Here is a 14,630-nt window from a genome sequence, read left to right on the forward strand (position 1 = left end):
TCATGCATAGGAGAAACCTGTACATAATAACAGGGTATAGATTAACAATTAACTGAATATTGACTATATTTATCTTTGTCTCATTTAGTTCTATATCATGTTAAAAAATTAAACTTAAAATACCCTTCTCTGTCTTTTCAGCTGTCTTGTTAAGACATGTTGGTCGGAAGCTTTACTTTTGAGATTAAAGGCACAAACTTAGTAAGAGCAGGTTTCTGGTAAAAATCTACAAATTGCAAGGAAAATTATGGCAGGAGCAAGAACATGAACCATAACAACTGCCTGCTTCAGTGGTTCAGCTGCCCAGTGCCCATCTGCTGCTCTCATGCATGTGTGTCTGCGTGCATGCAACCTGCCATCATCCTGTGAATGGTACCCAATGGTTTTAGTTCAAATGAATATATTGTTACTCAATCTGCCTGAATGAGGATTTGAAGAAACTTACTGCAGGGGTTCAAATGTAGTGAAATGTGACTACTCCCTTCTAATTTGTCTGTTTGTTGCAGATTACATTTTTGGATAATCAAGTCCTATAATCCAGTTAGATATAATCACTTACTCCCAAACCCTGTGGAACTATTAGCAGAGAGGAGTGATGCAGTTGAAGCGCTGTTTGACTCTGACCTCATTAAGAGTGTGTGTACGTGTGTGTGTGCGTGAGCACGAAGTGGTAGAAATCCAACCCTGGGGAGCCACTAAGCCTACCCTACATGCTCAACCCATTACTTTACAAAACTGCACAGACACCGCAGACCTCCCTGCGTGGCAGTAGTTCAAATCGCTGCACTAGTTTCTGGTTGTGGCTGTAGGTGCAATAGTTTAATTTTATCGGTAGAATGAAAAAATGCACACGTAATTGCTTTGACAGTATTAAAGATACTGTACAGGCATATGAGCCAAAGCAAGACGAAATTGCAGTGTAGACATGCACACCTTACTTTACTTACTCAGTTTCTCATTTAAGCTATAACATTTTTATGTGAAGAAATCCTTTCTATTTCTGTTGGTTTGACATTATGTTGGGCTAGGCATTATGTTAGCTTTACCTTTAACTTTACCATACACGTACTGTTAAGATGAAAGTAATGAAAGTTATAGGTAACAGTAGAAAAAATACTCTACATATTACTAGTTTCAATTAGACCAGTAGGATAGTAGGTATAGTAGGTCAAATACTGTACTTGTTCTTGATGACATCACACTGACAGAGAGATGACAATGAGATCAAAGACAAAATAAAATGCCCCCTACCTTTAAATGATAGCTGTTTTGACACAGTAGGGCTGCACTGCTTTTAAAAACTTAAAATTATATGTTCATTTTTTCCTGAGTATACTTGAAGCTGATATGAGAAGTCTCTTGTTCCATTTCCCTCTGAATTAATATTAAATTTTATTTTCAGGTTTTATTTTTATTTTCCAGTAATACAAGACAAAGTACACAAATTCAGTTCAGTTCAGGCAATAAAATTTTCATATTTTGGTCAATTGTGCAGCCTTACTTAACAGCATGAAGAAAAATCTAAAAACTGAAAACAAGGGATGACAAGTTTGACAGAGGATGTGGCGGCGGGCGGAGATCTGGTTGCTGTTTGAAACCAGGTGAATGACAGGTGCCAGTCTTACCTGCCGCCAGGCCCCCAGGTGTCTTTTGGTCTCTCATTGTCATCTGTGTCAGCAGACAATGTCCTGCATACAACCATCAGCTTTAATATACATCAGCTAGCATTGCACTAGCACACACAACTTTCAAGCAGGTTGTGTAACAAAGTGTAAAGTAATGTAACGGTAGTGTAAGTAATCTACTAGCCAAATCAGCTATTGGTACACTACACTAAAAGTACTGTCTATATCTGTGTAACTCTGCATGGCCCTGTACACAGCAGTCCCCATCTTAGCATTCACAGGATTTACTATACTAACTGGTTAGTACATAGCAAAGCACATTACTAACTGGCTAACAAAGCATGTTTCTACCTAGACATACAGTTTCCTCAATAACATCAATAGGGCAGGACACTACATTTTTACTGCAAGTAGCACTGTAGCATCCAGCTACCATAAATGACAAGCCAACAGATTAATGTGTAATAATGACTATTGTTAGATGAGTAAGATGACTTTGAGTGAAGTGCAGAAGTCAGAACACCCATTAGATGTAGTATCTCACACACAAGTCTTAAGGAAATGTTAGTGATAACATTTTACCCTCAATATAATTCTGAATTATCTTGCATCTTTAGGCATTGTAAGTCTTTTGTGAACTTTCTAGGAACAATAATTAATATCTAAGGTCAATCAAATTTAACCTTCATGGTGCGCTTGGAGTTTTAGAGCTATAATTATGTTTTAAAACTCCTGTAAACCTGCCTGTCCTTCCAAAAAACTCTTATCTGGTCCACTCAATTTATTTCAAAAGTGTTGTTGGCCATCTACTCGACTCAATGTGGAACAGGAGACTCACTAATTAATGATGTTTTCAAAGAAAAAAAATCTATCATTACTCTCTTTACTACATGGGCTTTAATGTGATGTTGGTGCAAGGTTGTTGAAGGCACCTTGCTGGTGGACTGCTGATATGGAAGGTCACAAGTAAGTTACTTGTCTGCCTGCACCTATTTGGTAATACTCGTACTTATTTTTCATCTCATACGCAACTAAATTCACATCAGTATACAATTTTCAATGTCATTAAGGAAGATTTATACTAGGTTAGATTATTCTTAACTTCCCTTTGAAAGTTTTTGTCATGTAAATGTGATCTTTATGGGAGGTATCCATCCAGTCAAGCAATGGATTAAACAAACTACATTTTTTAAGACTTTGAACCACTATAGGCAAAACATTTTATCATACTGCAAGTAACTGAAGATAAAGTCTAACTGTATAGATATTATTCATAGATAGCATGATCACAGGGATTTCAGAGTCTACTGTAATCTGAATTAAACTTGAAAAGTGACAATATCTGCCCTTGAAAGCATTTGGGGAGTACTGCATAATAATATATAGGCTGATGTATATTTGTTACTCTGTACCTGGACAGTAACCCTTTTCTTGTTGTGAAGCTGGCCTTAACATTTGCACCTTCATTACATTAGAGCCCTGTGGTATGATTTGTTTTGTGGAAGGAAAAGGTGAAAAAGGTTACACTATTGTGTAAGACTCAAGTGCTCATATTTATCAAGCATCTCAGAATCACTCCTAGGAATTGTGCTGTAAGTTTGACCTTTCCTTCATAGTGGGACTTAGGAGTTTTTTTTAGTAAGTTTTGGACATTTACTCTCAGAAAAAATAAAGGTTTTCTTTTAATTTACACTTTAAGATCCAATCACATGCCATCACATTTGTAAAGGACCACTGTTGTAGATGCATTTCATTGTTTATGAAAGAAGAAGAACGTGTTTATGTAGTTTTGCGAATAGGGCATTACTCCCTTGACAAAATAAATGTGAAGGCATTTAAATCCTTATCTTTGAAGACATTTATTGTTTTTCAATGCCGCAGCCATCTATGGTAAACGGCACCTCTCCTTAATCCTGAAACGTAGGATGACTTTCCAAGGTTAATAAAGTTGATTCCAAAGATTAAAAGTATGAAAAAATATGTGTCACCTAAAAGCAGTTAGGATTGATTTCTTACTTTGAGAAGCTTGATAAAAACAGACTCAAGTTTTGGTGCCAGCCGCTCAGAATGAGAGGTCCCACGATTTTGCACTAACATTTACCAAAAGTCAGATATACAGTAATAAGACTTTCATCGACAGGAGCCTTAAGAGATCACAATGCAATGTAACTGAAAATAAGTTAGTGGGTGTTTCAAGGAAATGTATGAAATAAATTACTGAATTAGATAATGCAAATTAGGGAATAGTGGGGCACTGAAAATCATGAAGTTATATCTGTATAAGAAAATAATTCAAGGATATTTTCTTATATTTATTCATCAGGTGAACCTGTTAAAGATCAGCTGATTGAGATGCTGTTCATGTGTGTGTTATAATTTCACTTTTACTTTACTATACTGTACTTAATGATATGCTTTTACATTACTTTTGACTGAGGGCATCAAACCTACCATTTTTTTACAGAGAAGTCAAACACCTGTTGTGTATTCTACTCTGCTGGTTGTCTGTTTTTCTCTGATGGATTTACAATGAGGATATAGCTTACCTGTGCTTGTAGAGGTAGAAGGCAAATCCAGAGAGGATGAGGGCAAAGAAGGGAACTAAGATGGCTGCTGCCACAGAGCTGCTGTTTGTGTAGGGGTTGGATGGGTCCATTGCCATGGTTACAGGACCTGGGGATACAGATAAACCCACACATGCATGAACACATAACATGCAAACACCCTTTTGTACACATGTATTAGATGCTTCTTGCATTATTAGTCTGTATACTTGAGCTTTACTTCTCATGTTTACTCAGTCCGAAATTAAATTTATTTTACACTACACTACCCAAAACATTTCAATAATATTTCTTCAATCTGACTGAATATTTTAGTCTTTCCACAATGTCCCACTTTCAGTATGACATTGTGTTCCAGAAAGATCAAGGCTGTATTGTTTGTTGTGGTTGTTATTGGTGCTGATGTTACAGAGAGACCCACCTTGCCGCGTCAGATGGAACTTGCCAAAGTCTTTACTGTGAATATGCCCCTGGTAGACAAAAGTCTTCTGGTCTGATTCTGCAGTCACCTGATAAACGAAACATACAGTTTAATATGAGCTCTTTGTACAGACAGTGGGGGATACTGTATATGATGTTTCAGCATTAAGGGATTATGTGATGTAATTACAAAGAAACAAGTGCTAGTTTGATGCAGAGGTAGTATGGTAGATGGTCTTCAACTCTGTAAGTCAGAACCACAGCAGCCAGTTTCTTTTATTTCACTATGAAAACAGTGCTGAATTAAAAAAGTGGCTTATGAGTCAAAAATAGGATGTATGAGACAGGTGTGGTTATAGGGTGAAAATATTTTAAGGACGAATATGTAATTACGTCATTGTAATTATGTAATTGACTGCGGATGGATGACAACATCAAGCTAACAGTAGTCAGTTTAATGTTGTCTTTCTTGAGGATTACAGTAGAAGTAAGTCTCTAAAGTCAATAAACAATTATTTTTCTTAGGATTTGATTTTATGCCATATACATTTGAGTGCCAGGTTTCATCTTGTCCTCTCCCCTCATCAACAGTATTGCTCCACATCCTGTACTCTGGCCTCTCTCCTGTTCCCAACTCCTTTACCTCCCCTCTCTACCATCTCTTGTTTGGAGATTGAAGCAGCAATGTTTTACCCACAAATTGACAATCGAAATTTCATCTTCTAACTGTAAAAAGATTGTTTTTCAGGAATCACAACCTGGTCCTTTTTACCCTCACTCTTTCTGTCATTCGCAACATGATAAATTGGCTGTCTATGGCTCTCCCTCCTTCCTCTTACATCCTTTTTTCCTCCATCCCTGCCTGCTACTATCTTTTACAATCTCCCCACTTGATCCCTCCATCCCACCCTCTGCTCCTCAAACAGGATCAGATTTTTAATCCATTCCCCTGTTGTAAACATGATCTTCAGAAGTCCCAGCTTCAAATATCACATCGAACTAAGTTAAAAAGTCTACATGGAACATGGAACCCCACAAAGCTGACTTTCTATCTTTATTTTCTGCTCTCTTTGTCTTACTTTCTAGACACCCATTGCATTCAATATTCATGTAAAATTTTATACAGCTGATTGAATACATTCACAGTCTAAAGAAAATACAATTTAAGCACATCTAAGAGAAATTATGAATACACAGAGCAAATGTGCAATAATTCAACAATATCTGAGCCCCCGATTTGTGGTTTTATGGGGAGTTACATGTTGGAACTATTTACTGACCAGGCCAGTAACGTCCTGGAGTCTCTGCAGGAGACCTTGCCTTGCAACCTTACGGTGACAACAAGGCTGTGTCTGAAATCACTCCCTCATTTACTCATTCACTACTCCCTGTATACAGTAGTTTACTCTATGGTGAGCAATAAAGTGAGACATCAGTAACTTATTAATCATCATGAATTTGTGTCATCACTGATAAGTGTAGTGCTGCACAACGGTAATTTTCAAATCCATACAGTTCGATACATTGTCGGAATCTTTTTTTGGGTAATATATAGTGGATACATTTCATACATCAAATCGGACACTCAAATTAAATGGCAGAGGAGAGATATAGTTTACAATAGTAAATAGAGTGTGATGTGCAATTATAGTTCCAGTTATAGTTCTCTGTAAAACCAGTTGTTTTTACACTTAATTAGTGAGCTTTAGAAGGAAGATCTTTGGCCAAGCTAGCTGTTTCCCTCTGTTTCCAGTCTATATGCTTAGCTAAGCTAACCGTCTCCTGCCTGTAGCTTCACATTCACAGTACGGGTATAAGAGTTGTATTGATGTTTTCATCCAACTCTCGGCAAGAAAGCAAAAAATTCCTTTGAAATGCTGCTTCAGTTCAATGGGTGAAGTCACAGATGCTACGTTTCTATTTTTCTACAAAAATAATAATAATATTAATAATAATAATATAAAATAATATTAGACATAGCTGGGCAGAAGAGATCACCCCAGATGACAGATGGCAATTAGATGTGACATGTAGAAGATACATCTCCATTCTTTATAATGGCCAACTTAGCTGGATGTCTTCATTTTATACTACACTATAGTATTTAGCCTATAAAAGTTTAGAAGACAGTAAACATTGTGGACAGACTAATAAAAGGAAAAGGTCTTCCTTTTGAAACTGTATTGTATCCGTAGTAACAAATGGATAGATATGTCTTGGGATTTCTGGATTCTGATGACTTTTAGCAACTTCAGCTAATGGTGATTATTTTATGGAACAATTTATTTCTTACACCTTTGTCATGGAAACAAAAGTTTCTTGGTAAACCACATCATTCCTCTATTTGAAAATATGTTAATTAGAGTTCACTGTATTTCAAAATCTGTTTTGCATAATGTGACTGAGGATTTATCTGGAATTTCAATAAACCTCTCTCGCAAGATCCCGTCCAGCGTAGTAGGTGCAGGGTGAGTAATGTGCTGTGGACAGTACTATGTTATTGTTACAGCGTAGGGCAGGGCAATAAATCAATATCATCATTCATCGACTTTAAGGATTTGTTCATATCCTGTTATTAAAATTCTGTTTTTACATTAATATTGTGATATTGATTATTAATAAAGAGATGTCTTTGTGAAATGCTTGATGAGGAAGTTTGTCTTACATATCCATCCATAGCCCAGTTGTCGTTTTTAAACTTGCTGAGGAAATGCTCTGCCGGGCCCTTCACCTGGTAGACCTTCAACAGCAGCTGGTTCTCTTCTGACTTATAGGTACCTGGATGAATAGATATATATAGAGAGAGATAAATTGTTTTGGAGAGAGAATGGGGTTAGTGCCTGATCCTGGTATAATTTAAATAGCAATTAAAACAGCAAAAACAGCAATTTAACTTCTAATTTGAGTTGGCACTTGGCTGGAAAAAGAGAAAGACATTGAGGCAAAGGTAGCATGAGAGGTTGACAAACAGAAAGACAGACAGACAGACAGACAGGGTGGTAGGCAAACAGACACATTGACTGACAAACAGAGAAAAGGAGACACTTTGACATTTTGAATTATTGTACTCTATTTCCTTCACCAAGCACCTGACACATTATTGGGGAAAAAGTGACATTTACCCTTCAGCTACATGTCTCTACTTGGTTAACTGTAGTTCCAACACAGAAACTGTTGCTGTTCAATATGACAAGTCCATGTAAAAGAAATACCACAGATTCAAAATAAAATTATTTTATACATTGAGAGCCCTTGTCTCTCACCTGCAGAAAATCTTTCATGACCCTGGGTTCAAGCTGAACTATTGATTGTGAAATGTCATTGTGAGAAATGTCAAAACATACTTGAGTGTCAGTGGGAGAGTTTTTCTCAGTTGCTACTATTTTGAAGGTTTTCACTCACGAGTGCAGCTTTACCTGTTTTGTCAACCTGCCAGTAATTTCCATACAATACACTCCATGTATCTACAGTACATATAGATTTTAAAAAAAACAACAACATCATGTGCACTGGAGCACTGCTGTGGGAGGTTATGTTGCTCAGGTAATAATAAGGCCCTTCAGACTGGTGTGGGTATTCTGCAGATGCATTGGTGTACAGGGGCCCAGGCACACAACTTGTCAGGCGGTTCATAATTCCCACCAGTGCCCCTGCATGTTATATTATTTATTGTATTAATGACTAGTTTCTCTGTATGCTCTAAAGCTTTTGCACAAAACCATTTTTTTCAGCCTTGCAGACTGAATGTTTATAAAGACAGATCCTCTTTATTTTCATTTAGCTATCATTTCTGCACCATGTGAAATAAAGTATTTTCCACCTATTCTCTATATCCGCTTATCTTCTTCAGGGTAATTGGGGGAAATTATTTTCTATTTCGCGTACATCTTATGACTTCAAACATTTATGACTATGGTTTTATTGATGCAAAATTAATCTAAGGAAATAAAACTGATTCAAGAAATTGGTTTATTGGATCAGTTTTACATATCCTGTTTTTAAGCTCTGAAAACATAAAAATAACATAATAATAGGTCTTTTGTGAAGTTACTCAGAGTAAAATTAATCAGAGTGACTCTTAATAAGAAAGTGTTTTCTTTGTTTTTTTACCTGACAGTCTGATTGACACTCCGCTGGGTTCCAACAATGTGACGTTAACTCTGCCGCTGGTAGCATTGAACCCAGTAACTGTAAATGTGGTGGCCTGTCTCTTCCCTAGGTACTCGTAAAAACCACTCCACTCAGAGTTTAGAGAGAACACGTCCACTGGAACTGTAATGGAGACAGAGAAACAAATTTAAAGCTTGTTTGACTTTTTTTTTTTTATCAAAATATTGTAAGTGATAATGGTAACAATATCACCACTGCCTCAGCACTGACCAGTAACATCATGCGATTTTCTCAGTTTAAAAGGATCAACTTCAGCATTCTTGTCACCCAACCTTTGCAACTTTTCCCAGCCACAAGTTAAAAGTAATGAACAGAAATGATGGCAAGAAAAGGGTAAAAGGGTTTGCTAAAAAACAGAAGTAGATTAAACATATCTACTTCTGGTTCCTTCATAACTGACAACTGCTAACTGGGTTAGTCTCTGCCTGTCTGAGTCCAACACTTTGAAATATGACTTATTCAAAACTCAGCAGCTTCTGTATTCTTGCTACAATCGCACAACTTTGGTCAGTCTCTCTGGTGTTAGGCTCTCTCTAAATGCATATATTGATCATAAAATCCTACTTTAAACTTACAAGGTAGTACATGGTATTGCACCTGAATGTTTTCACTGATTTATTTACTTCATCTGAGCCTTCGTTGTATAAATCTGAATCAAGACTGCTTGTCCAGACCGAAGACCCTTGTAGTTAACACTCACTACAACGTCCTACCACAATAGCTCTCTGGAAAATACTTTGTGACAATCCTGTTTATTAAAAAAAACTTGTGAAAAACAATGAACAGTATTTCAACTTGAAATACAGCAAAAACAAGCTGCCAAGGAAATGTGCAAGTGCAATAAGTATATATACAGTACATCTGTGGTTTAAGTACTACAATGTATGTGTGTGTTGTAGTTGTTTATTCTGCACACCTCGGATCTTGTTCTTCTGGACATCTGACTCTCCTCTGCCTTTCGGATTGACCTTCACTCCGACTGAAACATAAAATAGCATTAAGTTTAGTTTAGCTCACTTGATGGTTTAGCTTATTGACAGTATATTTGGTATGGATAGGGTTGGGAATAGATGACAAATTTAATGTGTGACAGGACTGAGAAAATATTAAGTATATATAATATAAGTATTTATTAATATAATAATTTAATTGCCCATTATTTGCCCACAGACAAAATGCAAAGAAGAAAACAACTGGCAGTCTATTTCCTGTCTGGTTATAAACCTGTTTGTTTTGTTGTCATACAACACAGTATTCACAGCCATCCGCTCCTTGTCTTTGAGACTAGATAGGGCCATGAGTATGTGATTAAAAAAAAAATAAAAATAAAATCACCCAAGCATTCATGGTACGCCTGAGGCTGATTTATGAGAGCATAGCAATAATATCAGGGTGATAATCTGTATTTATCTAAAGCCATATGGGATTATGACATGCAGTTTAAATTTAGACACAACAGGAGCCCATTTTATACAAGCAGTGCATTTTCAAGATAGAATCTGAATACCTTTACAGAGCGGGGGTTTGCCCGACCATCTCCCATCGCTTTTGCAGGTTCTGTGCTCTGATCCCCCAGCCAGATAGAAACCGTCTTGACAGGTGTAGATCAGCGTATATCCCAAGGTAGGCAGGTCCATAGCTCGAACATCTACATTACTGGGGGTCTCTGGCTGTCTGCATGAATGGGCTGAGTGATGGGAAGGAGAAAAATAAACACAGAGTTAACAGTGACATTGCGTTCCTCTCGATAAAACCAAAATAAGTAATGAGTAAAATGCAACATAAACATCAACAAAAAACTCATCAGTAACAACAAAACAGAATTAACACACACATAAGGACAAACAATATTAGTACACAGAGTAATAACAGACATAGTTATTCCTTACATATGCACTCAGGTTGAGTTCCACTCCAGGTTAGGTTTTCTAGGCACGTTCTTGTGGTGGAACCAAGGATGTGGTAGTTCTTACGGCACTTGAAGGAAATTTTACTGCCAACCTACATGATGTAAAAGCACAACAAAAGCCCTCTTTATTTGCTGTTAACCCTATAGCTTCTTAAGACCTGCCACACTCAACAGCATAGGGTAGTTGTCATTTAATTTGAAAAAATTCTGACTGTCAAAATAAATAATTGACCCCTTAACTCACTGCTAACTCTTTAAATCTAACAAAACATAAAACAACAAATCATCATTCTCCATAACGTGGGTGGTAACCCTTTCTCTCTTAGTAGAGATGTCAGGGGAAATATGATTGTGGATAATATCCAATTATACCTCCACAAATTGAAGGATTTGCATGTTTGCTTGAATTCCATTAGGGATTATATGGCCAATATATTCCATCAACAGGTTCTTATGTGTGCTCCAGACAGCCTGTTCCGTAAGACAAAAGAAAATATTGCCTCTTTTTGTCAACTGTAAAGTCTGGGTGCCACTTTTGACCAGGCCGTTATTTTTGACCTGCATGTTTGATTGGCTCTTGTTTTTCCAAATAAGGAACTTTGCAAACCTTAGGTCCATTGTAACCCAGATGGAGATTAATATTCATGAATTTACTCATCCTGCTTGCATTCTTGCAACTCCTTTTGTACTTGCCTCGGTGCATCCTTGGATCACATTAAAAGTGGCAGGATACTAATTATGGGGCCATTTTTTGACATGGTCTACTAAAAGGTCTCATATACTCATCTTTACTTTCGTTTAACGGCTCCTCATCAAGTTTAGATTTGAAACCTACTGTAATCTACTAACCAATAAAACTCTGCAAATTTAATTTAATCATTTTTATTAAAATACATACAGTGCATGCCAGAGTTGCTAAACGTATCTTTTTTGGCAAGTTTAACTTGTATGTTTAATGTTATTTCAAGGCTTATACAGCAGTTTTACCAAGTATACAGTCAACTGATATATTTCTCACCTGAAAGCCTTGGGCCGTGACTGGGATACCATAGGCTGGAGTTCCTGGGTCACGACAGCTGTTGAAGGCTGGGTCTACACAGACACACACACACACACACACACACACACAAATATTGAGCATTATGCTTTCACATTTTTATAATCATTCTCCAAGTCAAAAGAAGCATTCTGATATTTCATACATAGTGTAAGCTTACCAATGTACTCAGCACAGATTTTCAGCTACAGTGCACTGTATCATCAACTTTTACACACGTACAATTGTTTTGCTGGATTTTTTCAACTTATTCCACAAGATTAGCATAATGCAGCTACTAGTACTCAGTCATAGCAAAAGTATCCAAAGCCTCAACAGCATCACAATACATCTAATTCAACAAACTTAACACACAGTATGTTTTGTGAGGAAAACCTTTATCTGCAAAGTAACCTGTAGGTTCATGTAATAAGCTAAAGTATTACTACTGCAAAAATGCAATACAGTGGAGTACTTGAGTAAATGTTCTTTGTTACTTCCCACCTCAGCTTGAGCTTCTAGTACTTAAAGTAATGTATAGGGGTAAAAAAGGCTGATATCATTCAGCAGCAATTAGAGCAACAAGAGGAAAGTTACAAGAAGTAATTCAATACTGGTTGGGGCACCATGGATAGATTTAATAGTTTTGTATGACACATAATACAGTTATTTATAGCAGAGGAACATGTTAAAAAATCTATGATGGCTGCTGTGTTGCTTTCCACTTCAGCTCTTACAAAATAATTCAGCTTTTTCCTTGTGATTTCACAACTTGTTCCAAAATAAGCTTCATGCTTTCAGAACAGTTACCACAAGAATATAAAATTCCCTTCAAAAAATGAATGGCTGCTTTCCAAGATAAAATCTTTTTAGAAACCAAACGCTGACATCAAAACTACACACTTCATCTATTGATTAGATAATATCTTCAGCTCTATCCGCGCAGGAATACTAATGTTAAAATGTGTACAAGAGTAAGCTCCACAATCTTGTTTACCAATAATCTGATTTCACACAATTTTATTCATAACTTGTTGATTAAATGTTTTTCTTTGCAGTAAACGAAATGTCTGCTCCTCACAATTATGGAAAGATTGTTATATATAATATTTCAAAGATTTACATAAACATTCTGTCAATGCTGAAATCTATCTCAAATTTATGCAGGTTCTTCTGCGTGATGCAGAAGGGTGTTAAGAGCGTAGCTGACTATGCTATTCACTATTTCCTTCAAAAGTGAGCACAAAAAAGCTATATGTTGTGTAAAAAAATAAAATAAAATAAAAACATTCCTGGACTGTAACTTCAGCCTGTAGTGAATAACATTGTTCTCAGTATCATGAAATGAGTTAACTAAAAATTAACAAACACAGAAACAGTTGTTCAGCCATTTTCTCTCACAGCCACCTGGATAATGAACATGATAAACTTGATGTGCAGGGTGGAGTTGACTGATTTTAAGGTATTATATGGATTTATGGATTCACAGTGGACATGTTACTAAACATTAAGGGTTGGAACCTCCTGTTCTCTAGACATACAACATTGTTAGGAGAAATTGAGTCTGCTATAGTGGTGGCAGCAGAGAAAAACTGTAGTAATTACTTTGCTATATTCAATATTTTATAAAAAGTCCATATATCACATGGTATGATATTTAGGTACATTCTAAAGTGAATCATCATCATGGTACTGTTTACATTTTAAAAACTGACACACACTCACATTGTGTTTGAGGGCTTAAGTTATTTGGTGTTCTTGTGGTGGTAGTATTTTAATTACCTATACAGGCTGGTTGTTGGCCACTCCAAATCCCATCAGCTTGACAGACTCTGGAGGCAGAGCCTACCAGCAAGTAGGGGGCATGGCAGTAGAACCTGACCTCTGACCTGCATAGGAAACAAATATATAATCACACAAAAAACAAAAAGAAGTGATGAGCAATAGTAAAATATGTCTTCAGTGTTTCCCTGTTTTCACTTGATCATTTTGGAGTGGTTTGATGTCCATAGGACAGGTTAGGGTGTGATATGTGTGATAAGTTTCTGCAGCTCTTTATTGAACAGCTTCACCTTTGGCCTACATTTTTTACTTGTTTTTGCTCACAAACCAAAATCTCTTTTGTCCTTGCAGTATTTCAAACTGACATCTAGACATGGGGGCAAACAATGTCTAATCTATTTTTAGATACACTTTATCGAGTCAACATTTGGTAACCTTGACGGAACAAACAACATTTTCCAAGGTGCTTTCACAGTAAAGACAGACTTCATCCTTTACATTAAAACACATTTAATGTACATGCAGCAAGTATTTCAAAAAATTTTGATGGCCTTTCTACAACATTCCTTTGTGTTGTTATTACACACCTATCATAAATGAACATATGAAAAGCAGTGTCTGTGTATGTCAGTAATTGCTATATCTTTTCCTACCGGTAGAAAAAGATGCTCCCCTCTCTGAATCCTCCTCCAGGGGAGCCAGGATCACCACACAGGACAGCTTAAATGAGACAACAAATACAGTTAGGACTTCTGCTTTGTTTGAACTACTAATGTTACTGAAAGGGCAACAGCGATGTGGATCAGTTAAAGTTACTAAGTAGTAGTTTATAAGTAGTGAAGGCCAGCTCACTTACGCAGACACTGTGGTACGTCGCCTGTCCACGTCCCGTTCCCCTCACAGGTTAACACAGTAGGGGTGGACAACTGGTAACCTTGGAAACAACTGTAACTAACACTCGATCCCCATGAATGGTCGGTTCCTTCCACTTTCCCATGATGTACTTGAGGAGCAGGTCCACACAGGATCACTGAAACACACACACAGAGATGTAAAAGATCACCTACAGTACTGAAGATATCATATAATGTAAATTAACAAAGCTCAAGTGACAACATGGTGGA

The 14,630-nt window shown here is 36.8% G+C and overlaps 1 protein-coding gene across 3 annotated transcripts in view; it reads right to left on the reverse strand.

The window, feature by feature from the left end:
• Positions 1-14,630, reverse strand: part of LOC122876003 (CUB and sushi domain-containing protein 1-like) — a 491,774-nt gene that overhangs the window by 8,136 nt on the left and 469,008 nt on the right. For 2 of the 3 annotated variants that reach the window (XM_044195789.1, XM_044195805.1), the window contains 12 exons: positions 14,363-14,536; positions 14,160-14,226; positions 13,507-13,613; positions 11,707-11,780; positions 10,669-10,780; positions 10,287-10,466; positions 9,696-9,758; positions 8,720-8,881; positions 7,275-7,387; positions 4,611-4,698; positions 4,172-4,298; positions 1,626-1,688 (listed from right to left, as the gene is read on the reverse strand). In XM_044195789.1, coding sequence (XP_044051724.1) covers positions 1,626-1,688; positions 4,172-4,298; positions 4,611-4,698; positions 7,275-7,387; positions 8,720-8,881; positions 9,696-9,758; positions 10,287-10,466; positions 10,669-10,780; positions 11,707-11,780; positions 13,507-13,613; positions 14,160-14,226; positions 14,363-14,536 — 1,330 coding nt within the window. The remainder of the gene's footprint in view (positions 1-1,625; positions 1,689-4,171; positions 4,299-4,610; positions 4,699-7,274; positions 7,388-8,719; positions 8,882-9,695; positions 9,759-10,286; positions 10,467-10,668; positions 10,781-11,706; positions 11,781-13,506; positions 13,614-14,159; positions 14,227-14,362; positions 14,537-14,630) is intronic. The other variant, XM_044195800.1, reaches the window with a different exon arrangement.

This window comes from Siniperca chuatsi, linkage group LG1 (assembly GCF_020085105.1).
Source record: "Siniperca chuatsi isolate FFG_IHB_CAS linkage group LG1, ASM2008510v1, whole genome shotgun sequence".
NCBI lineage: Eukaryota > Metazoa > Chordata > Actinopteri > Centrarchiformes > Sinipercidae > Siniperca > Siniperca chuatsi.